This window comes from Abramis brama (genome assembly GCF_963993115.1).
Source record: "Abramis brama genome assembly, chromosome: 2".
NCBI classification, from domain to species: domain Eukaryota; kingdom Metazoa; phylum Chordata; class Actinopteri; order Cypriniformes; family Leuciscidae; genus Abramis; species Abramis brama.
This window is the reverse complement of record NC_139964.1, coordinates 32,653,920-32,667,944: the sequence shown is the minus strand read 5'-3', so window position 1 is coordinate 32,667,944 and position 14,025 is coordinate 32,653,920. Positions and strand designations below refer to the sequence as shown.

Genomic DNA, 14,025 nt, shown 5'->3' with positions numbered 1-14,025 from the left:
CATATTTTATAACAATTATAATTAATTTACACACACAAAAAAATTCACACACACAAAAAAAAATGTTGGAAATAAAATGTACAACGCACACAGAGGAAAAAACACTGACAACTAGCCTTGATCTTCTAACCTATTCTGCTCCGTTCAATCCGCAGTAGGGGTCGCTCCAAACCTACTTTAGATGAGTCATCAAGTACCTGCGCATCACTTTCTGCCTGCGCTACTTTATCATGATTGGAGAGATGGGGTTTGATTGGCGCTTGCTTCGCCCTATTGTTGGGTAGCCATGTGCTGCGTTTGGCCCGTGCAAATGAATCCCTTTCAACCCTGCAGTTATGTGTGCGACACCGGGCGAGCGTGGAGTCTGCGGTCACCGTGCATCTCCAGAAGAGCTGAGTTATGCTGCGGCATGCGGATAGATCGCTGTAGCTATAGCACATCACAGCTTTAGGTAATAGGACGACGACCTCGCAAACTCTTGCAAAGAATTACTGAGCATGCGGCAAAAGTACAATTTCCAGTGCTTTTAAGGAGGCGTCTAAACATTGAGCTGTTCGGCATTTGAATAAAATATGTTGGTGGCTGTTTTGACATTCAGAGAAACCAACGTTTGTGTGTCTATTACTACACATTGTGCATGTATTTCCCGTGAGCGACAATTACAGTTCTAGGATTTCGCAATCTGGATGTGGGATGCGTAAAGGACTTAAAAGTAAGTCCTTGGGATGGGTGGGGTCCTCTATGCAGCAAAAGAGTGCGGGAGGGGGGCGAGACAGCGGAGGTGCGGGGAAGTGCGGATCCTCGGATGGTGGGTCATCAGATAGGCTACGAAAAGCAAGAAATAAATCGAGAGCTTAAAATACCCAAGGTAATGTTTTATTATCTGTACCATCGCTGTAGAATTCAGGTTGTTAAGTTAGTATTTATTGAGGCAATTAAGCATCTTAGAATTAGAATCGACATAACACAAAGGGAAATATATTTCAGATCATTTAGAATTTGGATGAAGCTGCATCCGAAAGTATGACGTTACACGAATTGCTTCTGTGTCGCACATCTGTAATTCGCGGGAACAATCAGGATTCTAATTGTACATTCGTCTAATGTATGTAGGCTAATGTAGATATGTGTGACAATAAATAACAGATTGTTGTGCATTGTTGATCGCATCAACGTTATTTTGAACGGGCATACAACGTGTATGAAATGAATGCATTGCCAAATGTCTGCTTTGAACTGTTATATTTTTTAATTAAAATGTGATTTAACACAATATTTTCTCTTAACTTTATTGTTGTTTGTATGAACAGCATGCATCAGCATTTTAAAGTACGTCTCAGTTCATATGTGTGACTTTAAGAAAAGGTCATTAAAGAAAACCTACTGCCTCGTGACATCTATTGTAGTTTAACAGTCGTTGGAGATTTGTGCATGTAATCTTGGTGGAAACGAAGCTAGTATTCCAAAAGGAGAGGTAACCCTATAATAACAAAACAATGGTTATCTATTGCTTTGGATCATGCAGCTTTAATGTGGTGATGTCTAGGCCATGGCTGCTTGTTATCAGAATACTGGGTAAATCTGCCTGACTTAAATGCAAACACACATGGCTTTAATTATCATTAGCACACAAGTAAAAGTACTGTGTAAATGAAAAGCGTATATTCATTTCGAAAAGATCTCATCAAACCCCTCTTCCTCCTCCGTTCAACACCAGTGCATAGGACACAGTTAAACACTTCGCATACATTCTTACAACTTTTTCATTTCAAAACGTGGCAATTCTCATTCGGTCATCATAAGATAGATGCTAAATCACACAGGACCTTTCGATGTGGAGTATTTCTTAAACACAAGATGTCATGTCTTATAATATTTCCCTCCCTTTCAGCGGGATATTGTTCCACCCTGTTTCCTCCTCTCATCCTCTGAATATGTTGAAGGCCCTGGCTGGAATCTGTTTGCTTCATCTGACTACAATATTCTTCCTCTTTTGGGCAACTATAGATGATGTAAGTTAATATTATTCCTCTTTTATGTGGATATGTAATGAAATGTAAATATGTGTGCATTGTAAGTGTTTGTATTGTCACTGTAGTAGTCAAGCATTTTCAGTTGTTAACTATATTGTTATTTGCTTGTAACTAATGGTAGTTTTTTTTTATTGTATTTTCCCAGGCATGGTGGTTCACAAGGACCCTTTACACAGACCTGTGGGGCAGATGGGTGATGGAGAACAATGATGATGTCTGGGTGTACATGGATATACCGACCTCATACAGGAAAGGTAAGACAAATAATTTTATTTTCGCTGGTGGCTCTTTTACACTTTTAAAAACAAAGGTTCAAATACTGGGTTTTCTGTCATTTCCATAGAAGGACTATTTTGGGTTTCCTAAGGAACCTTTCAGCGAGCCATTTTTTTTTTTAGTGTGAAAAACATTTTAATCATCTGAAGAACTCTTTTAACAATATAAAGTACATTTTGTGCAACGGAGAAGTTCCTGAATGGTTCATTTTCTTCATGGAACCATAGGTTCCAATAAAGAACCTTGATTTTTAAGAGTGTACAGACTGGGACACTGACGTCCCTTCAATCCCTCCTTCTAGACTATCTGCAGGCGGTTCAGGCGTTTGCAGTGCTGTCCTGCCTGTTTGCTGTGTTATCCCTGTGCGTGTTCATATTCCAACTCTTAACTCTGGGTAAAGGAAAGCGGTTCACCATCTCTGGAGTTGTACAGCTCATCTCCTGTAAGTCCCTGCTTCTGAAAATCTGCAACACAATCTCATGGCAATTCGTAACAATTTTCTTTTTGGCTAATTGGTGGCTAATTCGCACAATCTCATTCATACATTTTCGTAAAATCTCCTTACGCCCCAGTGACGGGTATGTTTAGGGGTGGAGTTAGGGTGGACCTTCATGCTTACTTTTTTTCTAATAATTGTACAAATTCATACAAAATCGCCACCTCATAACATAAATTAAGGCGTCATTGAGATGTGTTTGTATGTTTATAAGTGATCGACCAAATATGGATTTTTTGATGACTGATGCTGATATCTTAGAGAGTAGGGTGGCCAATATAAAGACGATATATTTTATATCGCTCACTTTAATTTAAACAACACATGCATAACAGTTGCTGCAATAAAATGTATATTTATTTTAAGTATTTACTAAATTAGAAATAATTAATTGGAAGAAATATAAATATGCAAAAAATTGAAATTGATAAAAAACTAAATCTGTAAAAAAAAAAAAAAAAGATTTATACTTTAGAAGTATTACAGCATTTATTTTTCTATGACTAATAGAAAGGTAAACGCTATAATACTTTATTTATATACTGTTTGCGTTCTTTCTTTAACAGTTCTGTCTAATATTGTCAATTTGTTTAGACAAAACTGTTAAACAAAGGCAGTAAAGTAAGATGGAGAATAAGTTCTAATCACTGTCAAAATAAAAGTCCCAGCACTGTCAAAATAACAGTTCGCTTCTGACACGTATCGGACAAACTGGTCGACCACTAGTGTGGATTGTTGTCTCAAAATTTGTACATGTATAAAAAAAACATACAGGTTGTACAGACATTAATTTTTGTTGTACATTTATATGTTTCTCTTGCACCCCTAGGTTTCTGCATAATGGTGGCTCTGTCAGTCTACACCGATCACTTTCACAGAGGTGAGAAGGATGGCTGGTATGGCTGGTCCTACATCATGGCCTGGTTCGGATGGCTGCTGACCCTCTTTACGGGAATTATGTACATCGTCCTGCGCAAGAGAGTGGATTAAACTTTAGCCCTCGCTCTCAGTGCTAATGTACAGCCTTGGATATTCCTTTCTTTTGTCATGCTAACTTTAATGTGGACTTTGACTAACTATACTACTTCAAAGTGTAGGTGCAGTACCTGAAAATTAATGAGTTGTCTTGAATACAGGCCTATGATGGAAATGTAGAAATGTGCACTGCAAATCAGAGCATCAGCAGTTCATTTAAACGTTTGAGCAAGTTTAAAATAGATGAAAGCCTTGACTCAGCATTTTTATTTTGAGTAATGCTATAGATTGGTTTGATTAGTCATCTTCCTACTTCCACAAAGCACTGAGGGCAGTTAGAGGAACAAACTTTATTGCAGGGGTTAGTGTGTAAAGATGGCAAAGATGAAGTAAATACAGTATATACAAGAATTAATTGTACAAAATGTATTTATAACATGTATAAAGAAAAAAAACGAAGTTGTACATATAAAGTACATATAGAAAAATGTTATAAAGTGTAGTTTTAAACATCACTTGCACTTTAAGAACTAGCTTTGTCTTAAACAGGTTTATTTCATTTAATATTTTCTTTAAATTTATGTTGTTGATTGCAATAGCACAGGATAGTCTCTACTGTTGGTCAAGATAAGGGTCAAATCTTTGTTACTGCTATACATTTATGGTGCTGCTCAGTTTGTGATCATTCACTTGGTCATGTAGACTTTTTGTAATTTGATTGTACAAACACTCTGCCATCATATTTCCTGAACTATTTCAAAATAGTGGTTTTCTTGATAATGACATCATGGGTCCTGTTGCTATGCCAACTATTTTGATTAGCATGATGAATGATTGTTCATGTGGTCAGATGATCACCCTGTAAGATTCTAATTCTAGAGCACAGAATATTCCAAAAGAACTTTCAGAATGCTTTTCTTGTTTTAAATTTCAAAATGTACTATTTTTATGGGAGTAATTAATCAATATCATCTCAAGGAAGAAGCTATGCAGTTATGCAGAGTTATGCAGTTTCTGCTTTGCTTGGTTTCAGTCAGTTCTAGATGTATTTTTATTTTGCAGATTGGATTTTATTTTTTCATTGCAAAGTCAAACAGTGTAAACCAGGGAGGACATTAATTTTAGTAAATCACACAAATAAAAAACCTTGCCATAAGAATCTCTTTTAATTTTTATTATTTACAACATCAATATTTAACAGCTTTAAGCATTTTTTTAAACACAATATCATAATATGAAAATGGAGGATAAGAAGCATGTTTGTATAAGAGACATTGAAACCTGATGTCAATTGAGAAATGATAAGCTTTCTCACATGTGATTGTACAGTTCTACTAGGTCCAGTGACCTTCTACAGTCCTCATGCAAAATGCACCAGGCACTGGCATAGGAATGTTCCAATAAGAAGTGTTTTGTGGGGGTGTATGACGCCGAATCATATGCCCTGACCGGAGGGTGTAATTCGCTCCTGAACCACTAAGTGGAGGAGATGATTCTGTTCTGCCGAAAGGAGAGGCCTGTTGTGAGACAAGAGCAAGGTGATTCAAAATGGTTATCTAATTGCAAAGGCTTAAATATAATATGGATAAATGCCTAGTATGAGGTGGGAAATACAGAAAGCTTACCATAGTTCTGTCTGGAGAGCTTTGAGAGATTCTGTATCCTTTTCCTGACATGCCATCTGTAAACAGGCCAGTAAAAGATGCATTTATTTGGTCAAAAATACAGAAAAAAACAGTAATATTGTGAAATATTATTAGAACTGTAATATATTTTAAAATGTAACATATTCCTGTGATGGCAAAGCCTAATTTTCAGCCTCATTACTCCAGTCTTCAGTGTCACATGATCCTTCAGAAATCATTCTAATATGCTGAATTGGTACCGAATAAAACTATTCCTTTTTTAAAAAAATTACTGACACAAAACTTTTGAATGGTAGTTTATGTTGCATATTTAGTAAGTATAATTATTCCTTATTTAATGCCATACCACTACTTTGTTTTACATATTTGAATGCAGATTAAATGTGATCTCAGAGTGTTGGACACTGTATGTTTTAACATCCTAATTTTACATAAATAGATTTTAAATGCATACCACAACTGACTGTAGGAGAAGGAACACGTTTTCTGGAAGGAAGTTTACTAGAGGACAGAAGGTGACAACAGTTTATACAGAATAGAAACCAAATAAAACACTGTGCCTGGTTCTCTATTATTTCGAAAGTTTTACCCTGACTATGTGAGTCAAAGGATTCCCAGGCGTATCGCTCTAGTGTCTGAGCGTGTTCGGGTAGCAGCTTTTGAGGGGGAGGCTAAAACACAGACACAAACGTATAGTATGCTTATTGAGATAGTAAATAAACCCACTTATGGTATAGGTCTGATTTATTAATATTTTGTCCAACGTGTGAGATGAGCTTATTTATAATATTTACTTTACCTCAAGCAGCATTAACAGCAATACCCTGGAGATTTCACACTTTGCTATGATATCCATAAATGCACCTGGAATTAAGACAAACACAACTGAAGCATGAATCTTTAGCATTTACAGCACATTTCATTTCCTTGCCATTATTATTAGCTGATGTCCACACAAAATTAAAAGGACTGCTGACTCAGTAAAACAGATTCTTGACGAGCATGAATATCAGTCACAAAACATATGACTGCTGCTTATGAATATGTGATCAGAAAACCCAAATAAACAGCAAATCTGGTGAAAGTCCCTAAAATATGGCCACCGAACCTCATACTAGGCCTGTCATTATCATGAATTGCGTGCTATCATTTCAAATTTTTCAAATATTTTTGAACATTTATAATACAGATTTTTTGTGAAGTTAAAAAGGTCTGCAAAGTTTTAAAATTAAAGTGCATGACAAATTAAGTTATTGTCTCCGAATAGATTCTGAACTAGCAATTCCATCTCACTTCCTGTTACCGACATGACAACGTAACACATTTGCATAATGCCTGTCTATGGTATTCATTGGCTGCCCGCAAATGACATCTACTTTGACCCTCAAACACTGTAGTTGTAGCTGAGACTGGAAGAGTTTGGTTCATGCTGTCGACATGTTGATAAGACGCAGTTTTTAGCGCTGTGAATCCACTTTGCATTCACTTCAAATGGATGAGGACTCGTGCTGGAATTGATACGGAAAAACCGACGCCAGTTCTGAGGAAGCATCCGGGGCTGAATTTCAGATATGGTAACTGGCGTTTCATTTCCGTCATACGCTGTAAGCGGTAGACCAATCACAACAGACAGGCCAGTCTGACCAATCGGAGCAGAGTAGCTCGCGGAAAGGAGGGGTTTAGAGAGACTGAATCTTCAAACAAACCATTTTCAGACTCTTTGAGAAATGAGGTGATGTGCAATGGATATTTTGAGAAAATTAAAGCGTTTTTTGATGCATTCTTGGATGCATGTGAACCTATTGTAGTAGACCTCCAAAACAAAATTAGGAACCTTTAAAATAGCATAATACGGGCACTTTAATTCTGATTAGGTCATGTGACTTACAGTATAAGCCTAATACGTTATGTTTTTACTCAGACTTGTGTATAATATAATAATAAAAATTATTTAAAAAGGCAACAGTGTTTTTTTTTTTGGTTTCTCAAATAATTGCGATTAGGTCGAATAACTACGATTAGATGATGAATCAATAATCCAGTCCCTCCAGGATTTCGCTGGCCTTTTTTGTGATTGTTGCGGCCTAAAATGCCTGATGTTGCGGCCACTTTTCTAAAAAGTTGCGATGTTCTTCGGCATTTGTTTTTATAGGTTAAAACGGCAAAGGTAGATAGATTTTTACTTAAAGGGATACTTCACCTCTGTAAAGATGAATGTGTATTTAAAATGGGTCATTTATGTAGTAGAAATGTGAAATTATTTTTGAATTTGGAGCTTTCTAGACTGAGAAAAGCCAGAAAATGTATTTGTGGCTTATGTGGATGAAAGACAACAACTCCCAGAATGCACTTGCTTCGCTGCCCTACGAGGCCACTCCCAAGCCACGCCCTACCAGTAAGAGAGTGCAGTTAAACAACAAGGCTATCTACTAGTGAGTCTCCGTGACGAGTCTGCACGGGATTTCGAGATCGCCAAAAATGTCCGGGATTCGACTTTTGCGTTCTTCGCCATTCATCATGTTTACTGTGGTGAGCAGGACGAGACTGAGGGCCGTGGGAGAACGATGAGAGGCCGGTGGCGTGATTACTGATGAGCGACACCTGTGAGACGCACCGGTCTCGTATCTCTCACGGAGGAGCGGGAATTTTCTTAGCAATGATAAAACGCACATCAACCGATCAATTGTTTAGCGTTCATGTAAACACTACATTCAGATTCACCAATCGGAATGAATTCAGTTAGATTGAAACAAAAGGTGTGCATGTAAACAATGAATGTCGACCGCAGAAAGCAAAAACCAAATCCCAGACATTTTGGACGATCTCGACGGCCGGACATGTCTGGGAAAATGAGGATGGTAACCCCTACTCAGCTTTTTCCACAGAATAAGAACCTGTTAGCTTAGCTTCCAAAAAAAGATGGCTGACACTATTTGAACATTCTGTGAGTGAGATTTGGGCGGGTTGAAAACATGCGGATCTAGCACCTTCTACTGGCTGTAGTTTTTAGCCTCTGGCCAAAAAAGCCTCCGATGATGCAAAATTACGATTTTTGCGTCATCAAAGGATTTTTTACAGACAAAAAATACATAAATCTCTCGTCTCAGGGGGATATGAGGGAGGGAAGGACGATAATTTGAAAATACTACAGGTTTTCTACTGCTACAAAGCTACAAAGTATCCCTTTAAAGTGCTCATATTAAACTTTTTGGCTTTTCCCCTTTCCTTTATTGTGTTATATATCTTTTTTTGTCCATGTTATAGGTTTACAAAGTGAAAAAGCCCAAAGTCCACCCCAAAGGGACTTACCATGTCCCATAGAAAACACTGTTCACCATCTGCTCTATTGTAGTCCAGCCAGAGACAAATGTGCTCACTTTGTAACACACGTTATAATGCTCGCCTAGCTGCAAAACATAATGTTGTATGTAACTTTGAAATGTGTTTTACCTATTTTGATACAAATGTGAATCAGCAAAAATGGAAATGTCACTTTTTTAGAGTATTCTATTTTAAAAATAATTTATAAAATCCACAAAAGTTTACGGGTGTTTATTTAAAGTGGCCAAACAATGTGTTTTATTCTTGTTTTGCATATTCACATTTTTATAAATGCCACCTCTGATGCAGATTCTGTTTTCTCTGCAGTGGGAAAAATATGTTTTGTTGATACTAGTCAATTTGATTGGTAAAATGTAGTGACTTAAAATGTATAGAATTTGACGTGAAAGATGACAGTTAGGGGGAAATTGCCTTTATAAATGTAAAAAAAAATGCAATGAGATAATCAATTTAAGATTATTGGTTCAGAATAAATTACTTATACAACACAAAAATTAAACACTTTACTGAAGTAATTATTGCACCACCACAGGATTTTATAAGGGTAGAGCTTTTATTATAATACTATAGGTGTAGATTACATGAGTGAATCACCAGCTGAGGAGAGTGAGTCGCTCGCTGCGTGAGGAAAGTGAGTCGCCCATTGTGTGTGTTTCGCAACATCGCGAAATCCTGGAGGGACTGAATAATCGTAACAGGCTTACCTCACACACCTAGATTTCAAAACTAAGATTGATTGTATTTATTGAATGTAGTGAAAGTGCATCATATTCTTACCGACAGGGGTGTTGGTGCCGGGGAGCTGTAGTCCTCTCTCCTGACACATGTGCTGCATCTCTGAGAGCACAGCAAGAGCACCATCATAATCACCTGCCGATCAAACATCACATCACTGCTCTGACAACCACAGAACCACATCTGAAACTCAACGCATGAAATTGCTCCTCTGTTTGAACTCACGGGTCAGTATTTTGCAGGAGGCCATTTCCCACAGTGATAGCAGGGCTTCAATTGGAGTCTGAATCTGCAGTTCTGCGGCTCTCTGGAAATGAACTATCGCCTCCCCCGGTCTATTCATCTCCTACACACAAATATATAAACAGGACCACATCATGCCGAGGCACTGTGGAAGAAGGTCGATATGCGTTTTAAATTCATTTATTAAGAGAAAGCCTCCCCATGAATTACAATGATTAATGTCTCACCTTCAGAGCATTGCCAAGCTCCAGTGAGAGACTGGCCGCCATAACAGGCTGATTCATCTCAATATAGACCTGAACAATATATAAGTACATATTTGCAGTATAACATCTAAATGAACACAAAATCTGCATGTGATTGCAAGATTTCTACTATATTTTTACTATAATAATCCTGCAGTACTCTTCAAATGACTACAATACATTTTTAAGAGCATTTTAACATGAAGCATGTGAAATAGCAGCTAGCAGCAAGCGAAAATTAGCTGAAACCGTTACATTTTGAGGTGAACTATTACTGCAATAACAAATGTTGCTTTGCTTTGTAGTGGTTTACCCTCATCCTCTCTTCTTCTAACTGTGAGCGAGGCGGTAATAGTAAGTGAATGAGGGACTGATGTTCTGTCAGGCCAAAGTTATGATAGTTAACTAAAACTAAAAACAAACAAATTGTTATTTGAAATAAAATAAATGTTAACTGAAATAAAACAAATGTTAACTGAAATAAAATAAATGTTAACTGAAATAAAATAAAGTGTAAAAAAAACCTGAGTACCTTCGCATTTTTTCACGTACAGACGTCAACGTTGTCAAAATGATCCGAGTTCACACGGATCCGCTAAAACGACTAAAATCGCTGTATTCTGCTGACAGGCCAGTAGTTGGCGCTGTCACTTTGTAAAGACTGAACACATGATACGCATGGGCACGGCGTTTTCACAAATGTGCGTTTTTGTGTGTAGTTTACACAGAGACGATAACGGTCTCTTTTCAAAAACATGCACTTTGAAACCCATTTTCAAAAGTCCGTGTTCTCAGGCCCCCAAAACGCTGTTGTCATGTAAATGAACAGCCAAAATGCATAAAATGTTTTTCATTTTTAGTTGAAAACGTTTTATTTCAGCTAGTTCCCATGGAAACATCTAAATTTTGTTTCACTTTGATGTACTAAAATAACTAAAACTGAAATAAAAATGTAGAAAAACTATATTAAAAGATTTTTTTTTTTTTTTATAAAATAAAAGCTAATACCTCACTGATACTAAAACAAAACTATTTGTATTGAAAACATAAAAAGACACTTACAATGTAAATTATGTTTTTGATTCTATTTAAAACTGCATATTCAAATCTCAGCCCAACTTTCCGCAAATTAATAACCTTTGTTTATATATGCTTATCTGCATGAGTTTGAGTAACTAGTAATACATTTGATTGAGATAAATACCTTAATGGCAAAACTATAGCAGTTCATTGCTGCCTGCATATTCTCATCGAAACCGGGAGCCATCAGCGCTTTAGTCTCCTGTTCCGAGGCCAGAAAGAGTCGGGCTGCATCAGTCAGAGCCAGGGCTTCTCCTGGAGCGTTGAACAGAGTCTGCTCACAGCTACGAAGACAGAAACATTTCAGCATGTTCTCTAGACAAGAGCAAGAGCTTTCAATCTTTTTGCCACCAAGGACCCCCAAATATGATCAGCCTTATGCGAGGGACCCCAATTCTACAATAAAAAAAAATAAAAAAACAACAGCAAAAAAATGTTTTATGTATAAAGACCCAATTTACACAAAAAAAAAATTAGATTAATTGTGTCAAATATTATTTGGAAATCTATAGCACTGTACTGTTAGATGTATTAGGTTTTTTTATTTAGTTAGTTAAATCAACATTTTGATTCATTTAAATAATTTGACTATTTATTCTATGACATTTAATTTATTGTAAATCACAAGCATTAATAAATGGATCATTTACCGGGCCATGGCGAGATTACAGAAGGCAGCATACTGAGGACAGTCCTGCTGTTTCAGCTCTTTGGCCAGCTGACCTGAGGAAAGATGTCATACAATCATAAACAGTGACTAGCAGTGCTACACATTATCTGAGCAGTCTAATGATACAGTACTCACCAAACTGTTCACTTGCTTCAGCAACATTAGGCTTCCGTAGAAAACGTCTGTGATTTGAAGAAGAGCGAAATATTAAAACGCCACTAAATGCGATTAAATTGTTAGGCTGGACATCCGACTAGCCACTCGGCAGGAATTGTTCGTTATGCGAAGAAGCTGGTATGAAAATAAACATCTAAAGGATGTGATCAGCACCTGTTTATACATAAATCGTACATTAATGGGATCATTTAATTTCGTATCTCTTTACATTTAAGTTAGTTAGCAACGTGCTAGTGTGGGTTGTGTAGTGCTGTCATGACATTCTTTGGTCACGCTCAATATTGTATACAACATTGATTTTCAACCAGAGATAACATTGAAAATATTATTTTATTAGTAATATAAATCTTTTATTTTAGCTCTTACTTTTTCAGTTTATTTGACACTGCCCGGTAGCGCATCAGAAAATCTCCCTCGGCTGCCATTGTTGACACTTAAGAAGGAGGGGCAAACACACAGGAAGTTCCAATTCGAGAGTTCCCGTTGGTTGCACACATATCCGAAGCTGTCTTTTGATTGGTTTTCACACTTCACAGGCTACAGAAAATCGGTTTAATGCATAATAAAGGCTATATTATAGTTTATTCACAGCCATCATTTGTAGTAACCTAGCCTGCTCCCTGAATTCAATGCATTCACAGTCTCTCTCACGGGCACCAAACCAACAATTACAAAAAACACACACAAAAACTGATTTTGCACGGGCATTTTGTAATAGACTGAATAAAATTTGGACAAAATTGGACAAATATTGAAGGAGGAGTAGCAAAAAAACGAAATACTGTACTTTTCAAAATGGCCACTACTGTAATGGGCGGAGTCTAAATGTAAGATGTTAAATGTGATCAGTATGAAGAGTAATGTCTCGTGCGCGCTGCTGGCCAATGGAGGTCGACGTCCGCACACGGCGGCCATCTTACCACAGGGAGCTCGCTCACTCGTAACATGGTCAAAGAGTATAGAAGTACCATACTCTTTGACATGGTGCATGTACTTTTAAATAACCATAACTTGCTCAATTTTCTACCGATTTTCAAACGGGTTGGTTTGTTATAAACGTCAGAGATGTAGTTATGATACTGCATACATATGAATAATTATAACAATGGACTTCCATATGAAAGAATTATAGCCACTTTAATATTGTTTGTAAGAAACCAAACCGTTTGTAAATCCGTCAAGATTTCAGCAAGATAAGAGGATTTGTGTGCGTGCTGATCACTCACCTTAATCCACAGCTTCCCTGTGGTAAGATGGCCACCGGAAGTGACTCCTCCTTAAGCCATCTAGCCTTTATATGGATATCTATGGTTTAAAGGTGCCTTGTGTAATGTCCGCCAAAAAATCTATTCATACTCCACATTCCATACCAGATGGGGGCAGTATACCTCCAGAAAGTGAGTTGGTCTACTCTAGAGCAGGGTTCACCAATCTTGGTCCTGGAGGGCCGCTGTCCTGCAGAGTTTAGCTCCAACCCCAATTAAACACACCTGAACCAGCTAATCAAGGTCTCACTAGGCATACTAGAAACTTTCAAACAGGTGTGTTGGAGCTGGTTGGAGCTAAACTCTGCAGGGACAGCGGCCCTCCAGGACCGAGATTGGTGAACCCTGCTCTAGAGTAACAACCGAGAAACGGCATAGTCTCTATGCTCCGCCCCTACCTTCACAGTGATTTTGAAATATTCAATTCAATTCAATTCAAATGTATTTGTATAGCGCTTTTTACAATACATATTGTTTCAAAGCAGCTTTACAGAAAGTGCATTTCAGAAATGTACATAGAAAAATACAGTTAGTTAATCATGTATTAATTTAGGGCATAAACATATCGCCAGTGTCGAGTTGTCTCTTCACAGGCTTCGAGTCGTCTCTGCACGGGTGTTGGGGCATCTGTAGTTTCAATGGGAGGCTGGATACAAACTGGAGCTGACGATCTGTATTTACCTTGGGACTAGTGTCCCGAGATAACAACAGAAAAGCAGATGGGAAATAATTAGCGTAGCTGCTGTTCATAATATTAATGCATTCAATCTGATTCAACTGTAGTAGGCTATAAAAGGTAAAATATGACATCTTCAGGCTACTCCCCTTGACCTTTACCAGTG

The 14,025-nt window shown here is 37.5% G+C and overlaps 2 protein-coding genes across 7 annotated transcripts; one reads left to right on the top strand and one right to left on the bottom strand.

Moving 5' to 3' along the window:
- Positions 1 to 315: 315 nt before the first annotated feature.
- LOC311078081 (epithelial membrane protein 1) lies at positions 316 to 4,939 on the top strand (the record flags this gene model as incomplete). 3 transcript variants are annotated; one of them, XM_084106762.1, is made up of 5 exons in its annotated part: positions 316 to 451; positions 1,892 to 2,012; positions 2,179 to 2,287; positions 2,611 to 2,751; positions 3,635 to 4,939. In XM_084106762.1, the coding sequence occupies 4 exons, from the start codon at positions 1,935 to 1,937 to the stop codon at positions 3,793 to 3,795; spliced, it is 489 nt and encodes a 162-aa protein (XP_083962888.1). In that variant the 3' UTR covers positions 3,796 to 4,939. The 3 variants fall into 3 exon arrangements, with proteins under 3 accessions (XP_083962888.1, XP_083962887.1, XP_083962889.1); XM_084106761.1 differs by lacking the exon at positions 316 to 451 and adding an exon at positions 744 to 868; XM_084106763.1 differs by lacking the exon at positions 316 to 451 and adding an exon at positions 806 to 868 and having other exon boundaries at positions 1,944 to 2,012; positions 3,635 to 4,934.
- f8a (coagulation factor VIII associated) lies at positions 4,928 to 12,390 on the bottom strand. 4 transcript variants are annotated; one of them, XM_084106756.1, is made up of 12 exons: positions 12,285 to 12,390; positions 11,877 to 11,923; positions 11,722 to 11,794; positions 11,196 to 11,355; positions 9,974 to 10,042; positions 9,729 to 9,849; positions 9,546 to 9,638; positions 6,226 to 6,290; positions 6,016 to 6,097; positions 5,881 to 5,927; positions 5,406 to 5,461; positions 4,928 to 5,297 (listed from the first exon to the last, which is right to left on the bottom strand). In XM_084106756.1, the coding sequence occupies exons 1-12, from the start codon at positions 12,341 to 12,343 to the stop codon at positions 5,216 to 5,218; spliced, it is 954 nt and encodes a 317-aa protein (XP_083962882.1). In that variant the 5' UTR covers positions 12,344 to 12,390; the 3' UTR covers positions 4,928 to 5,215. The 4 variants fall into 4 exon arrangements, with proteins under 4 accessions (XP_083962882.1, XP_083962881.1, XP_083962884.1 ...); XM_084106755.1 differs by lacking the exon at positions 5,881 to 5,927; XM_084106758.1 differs by lacking the exon at positions 9,974 to 10,042.
- Positions 12,391 to 14,025: the final 1,635 nt, after the last annotated feature.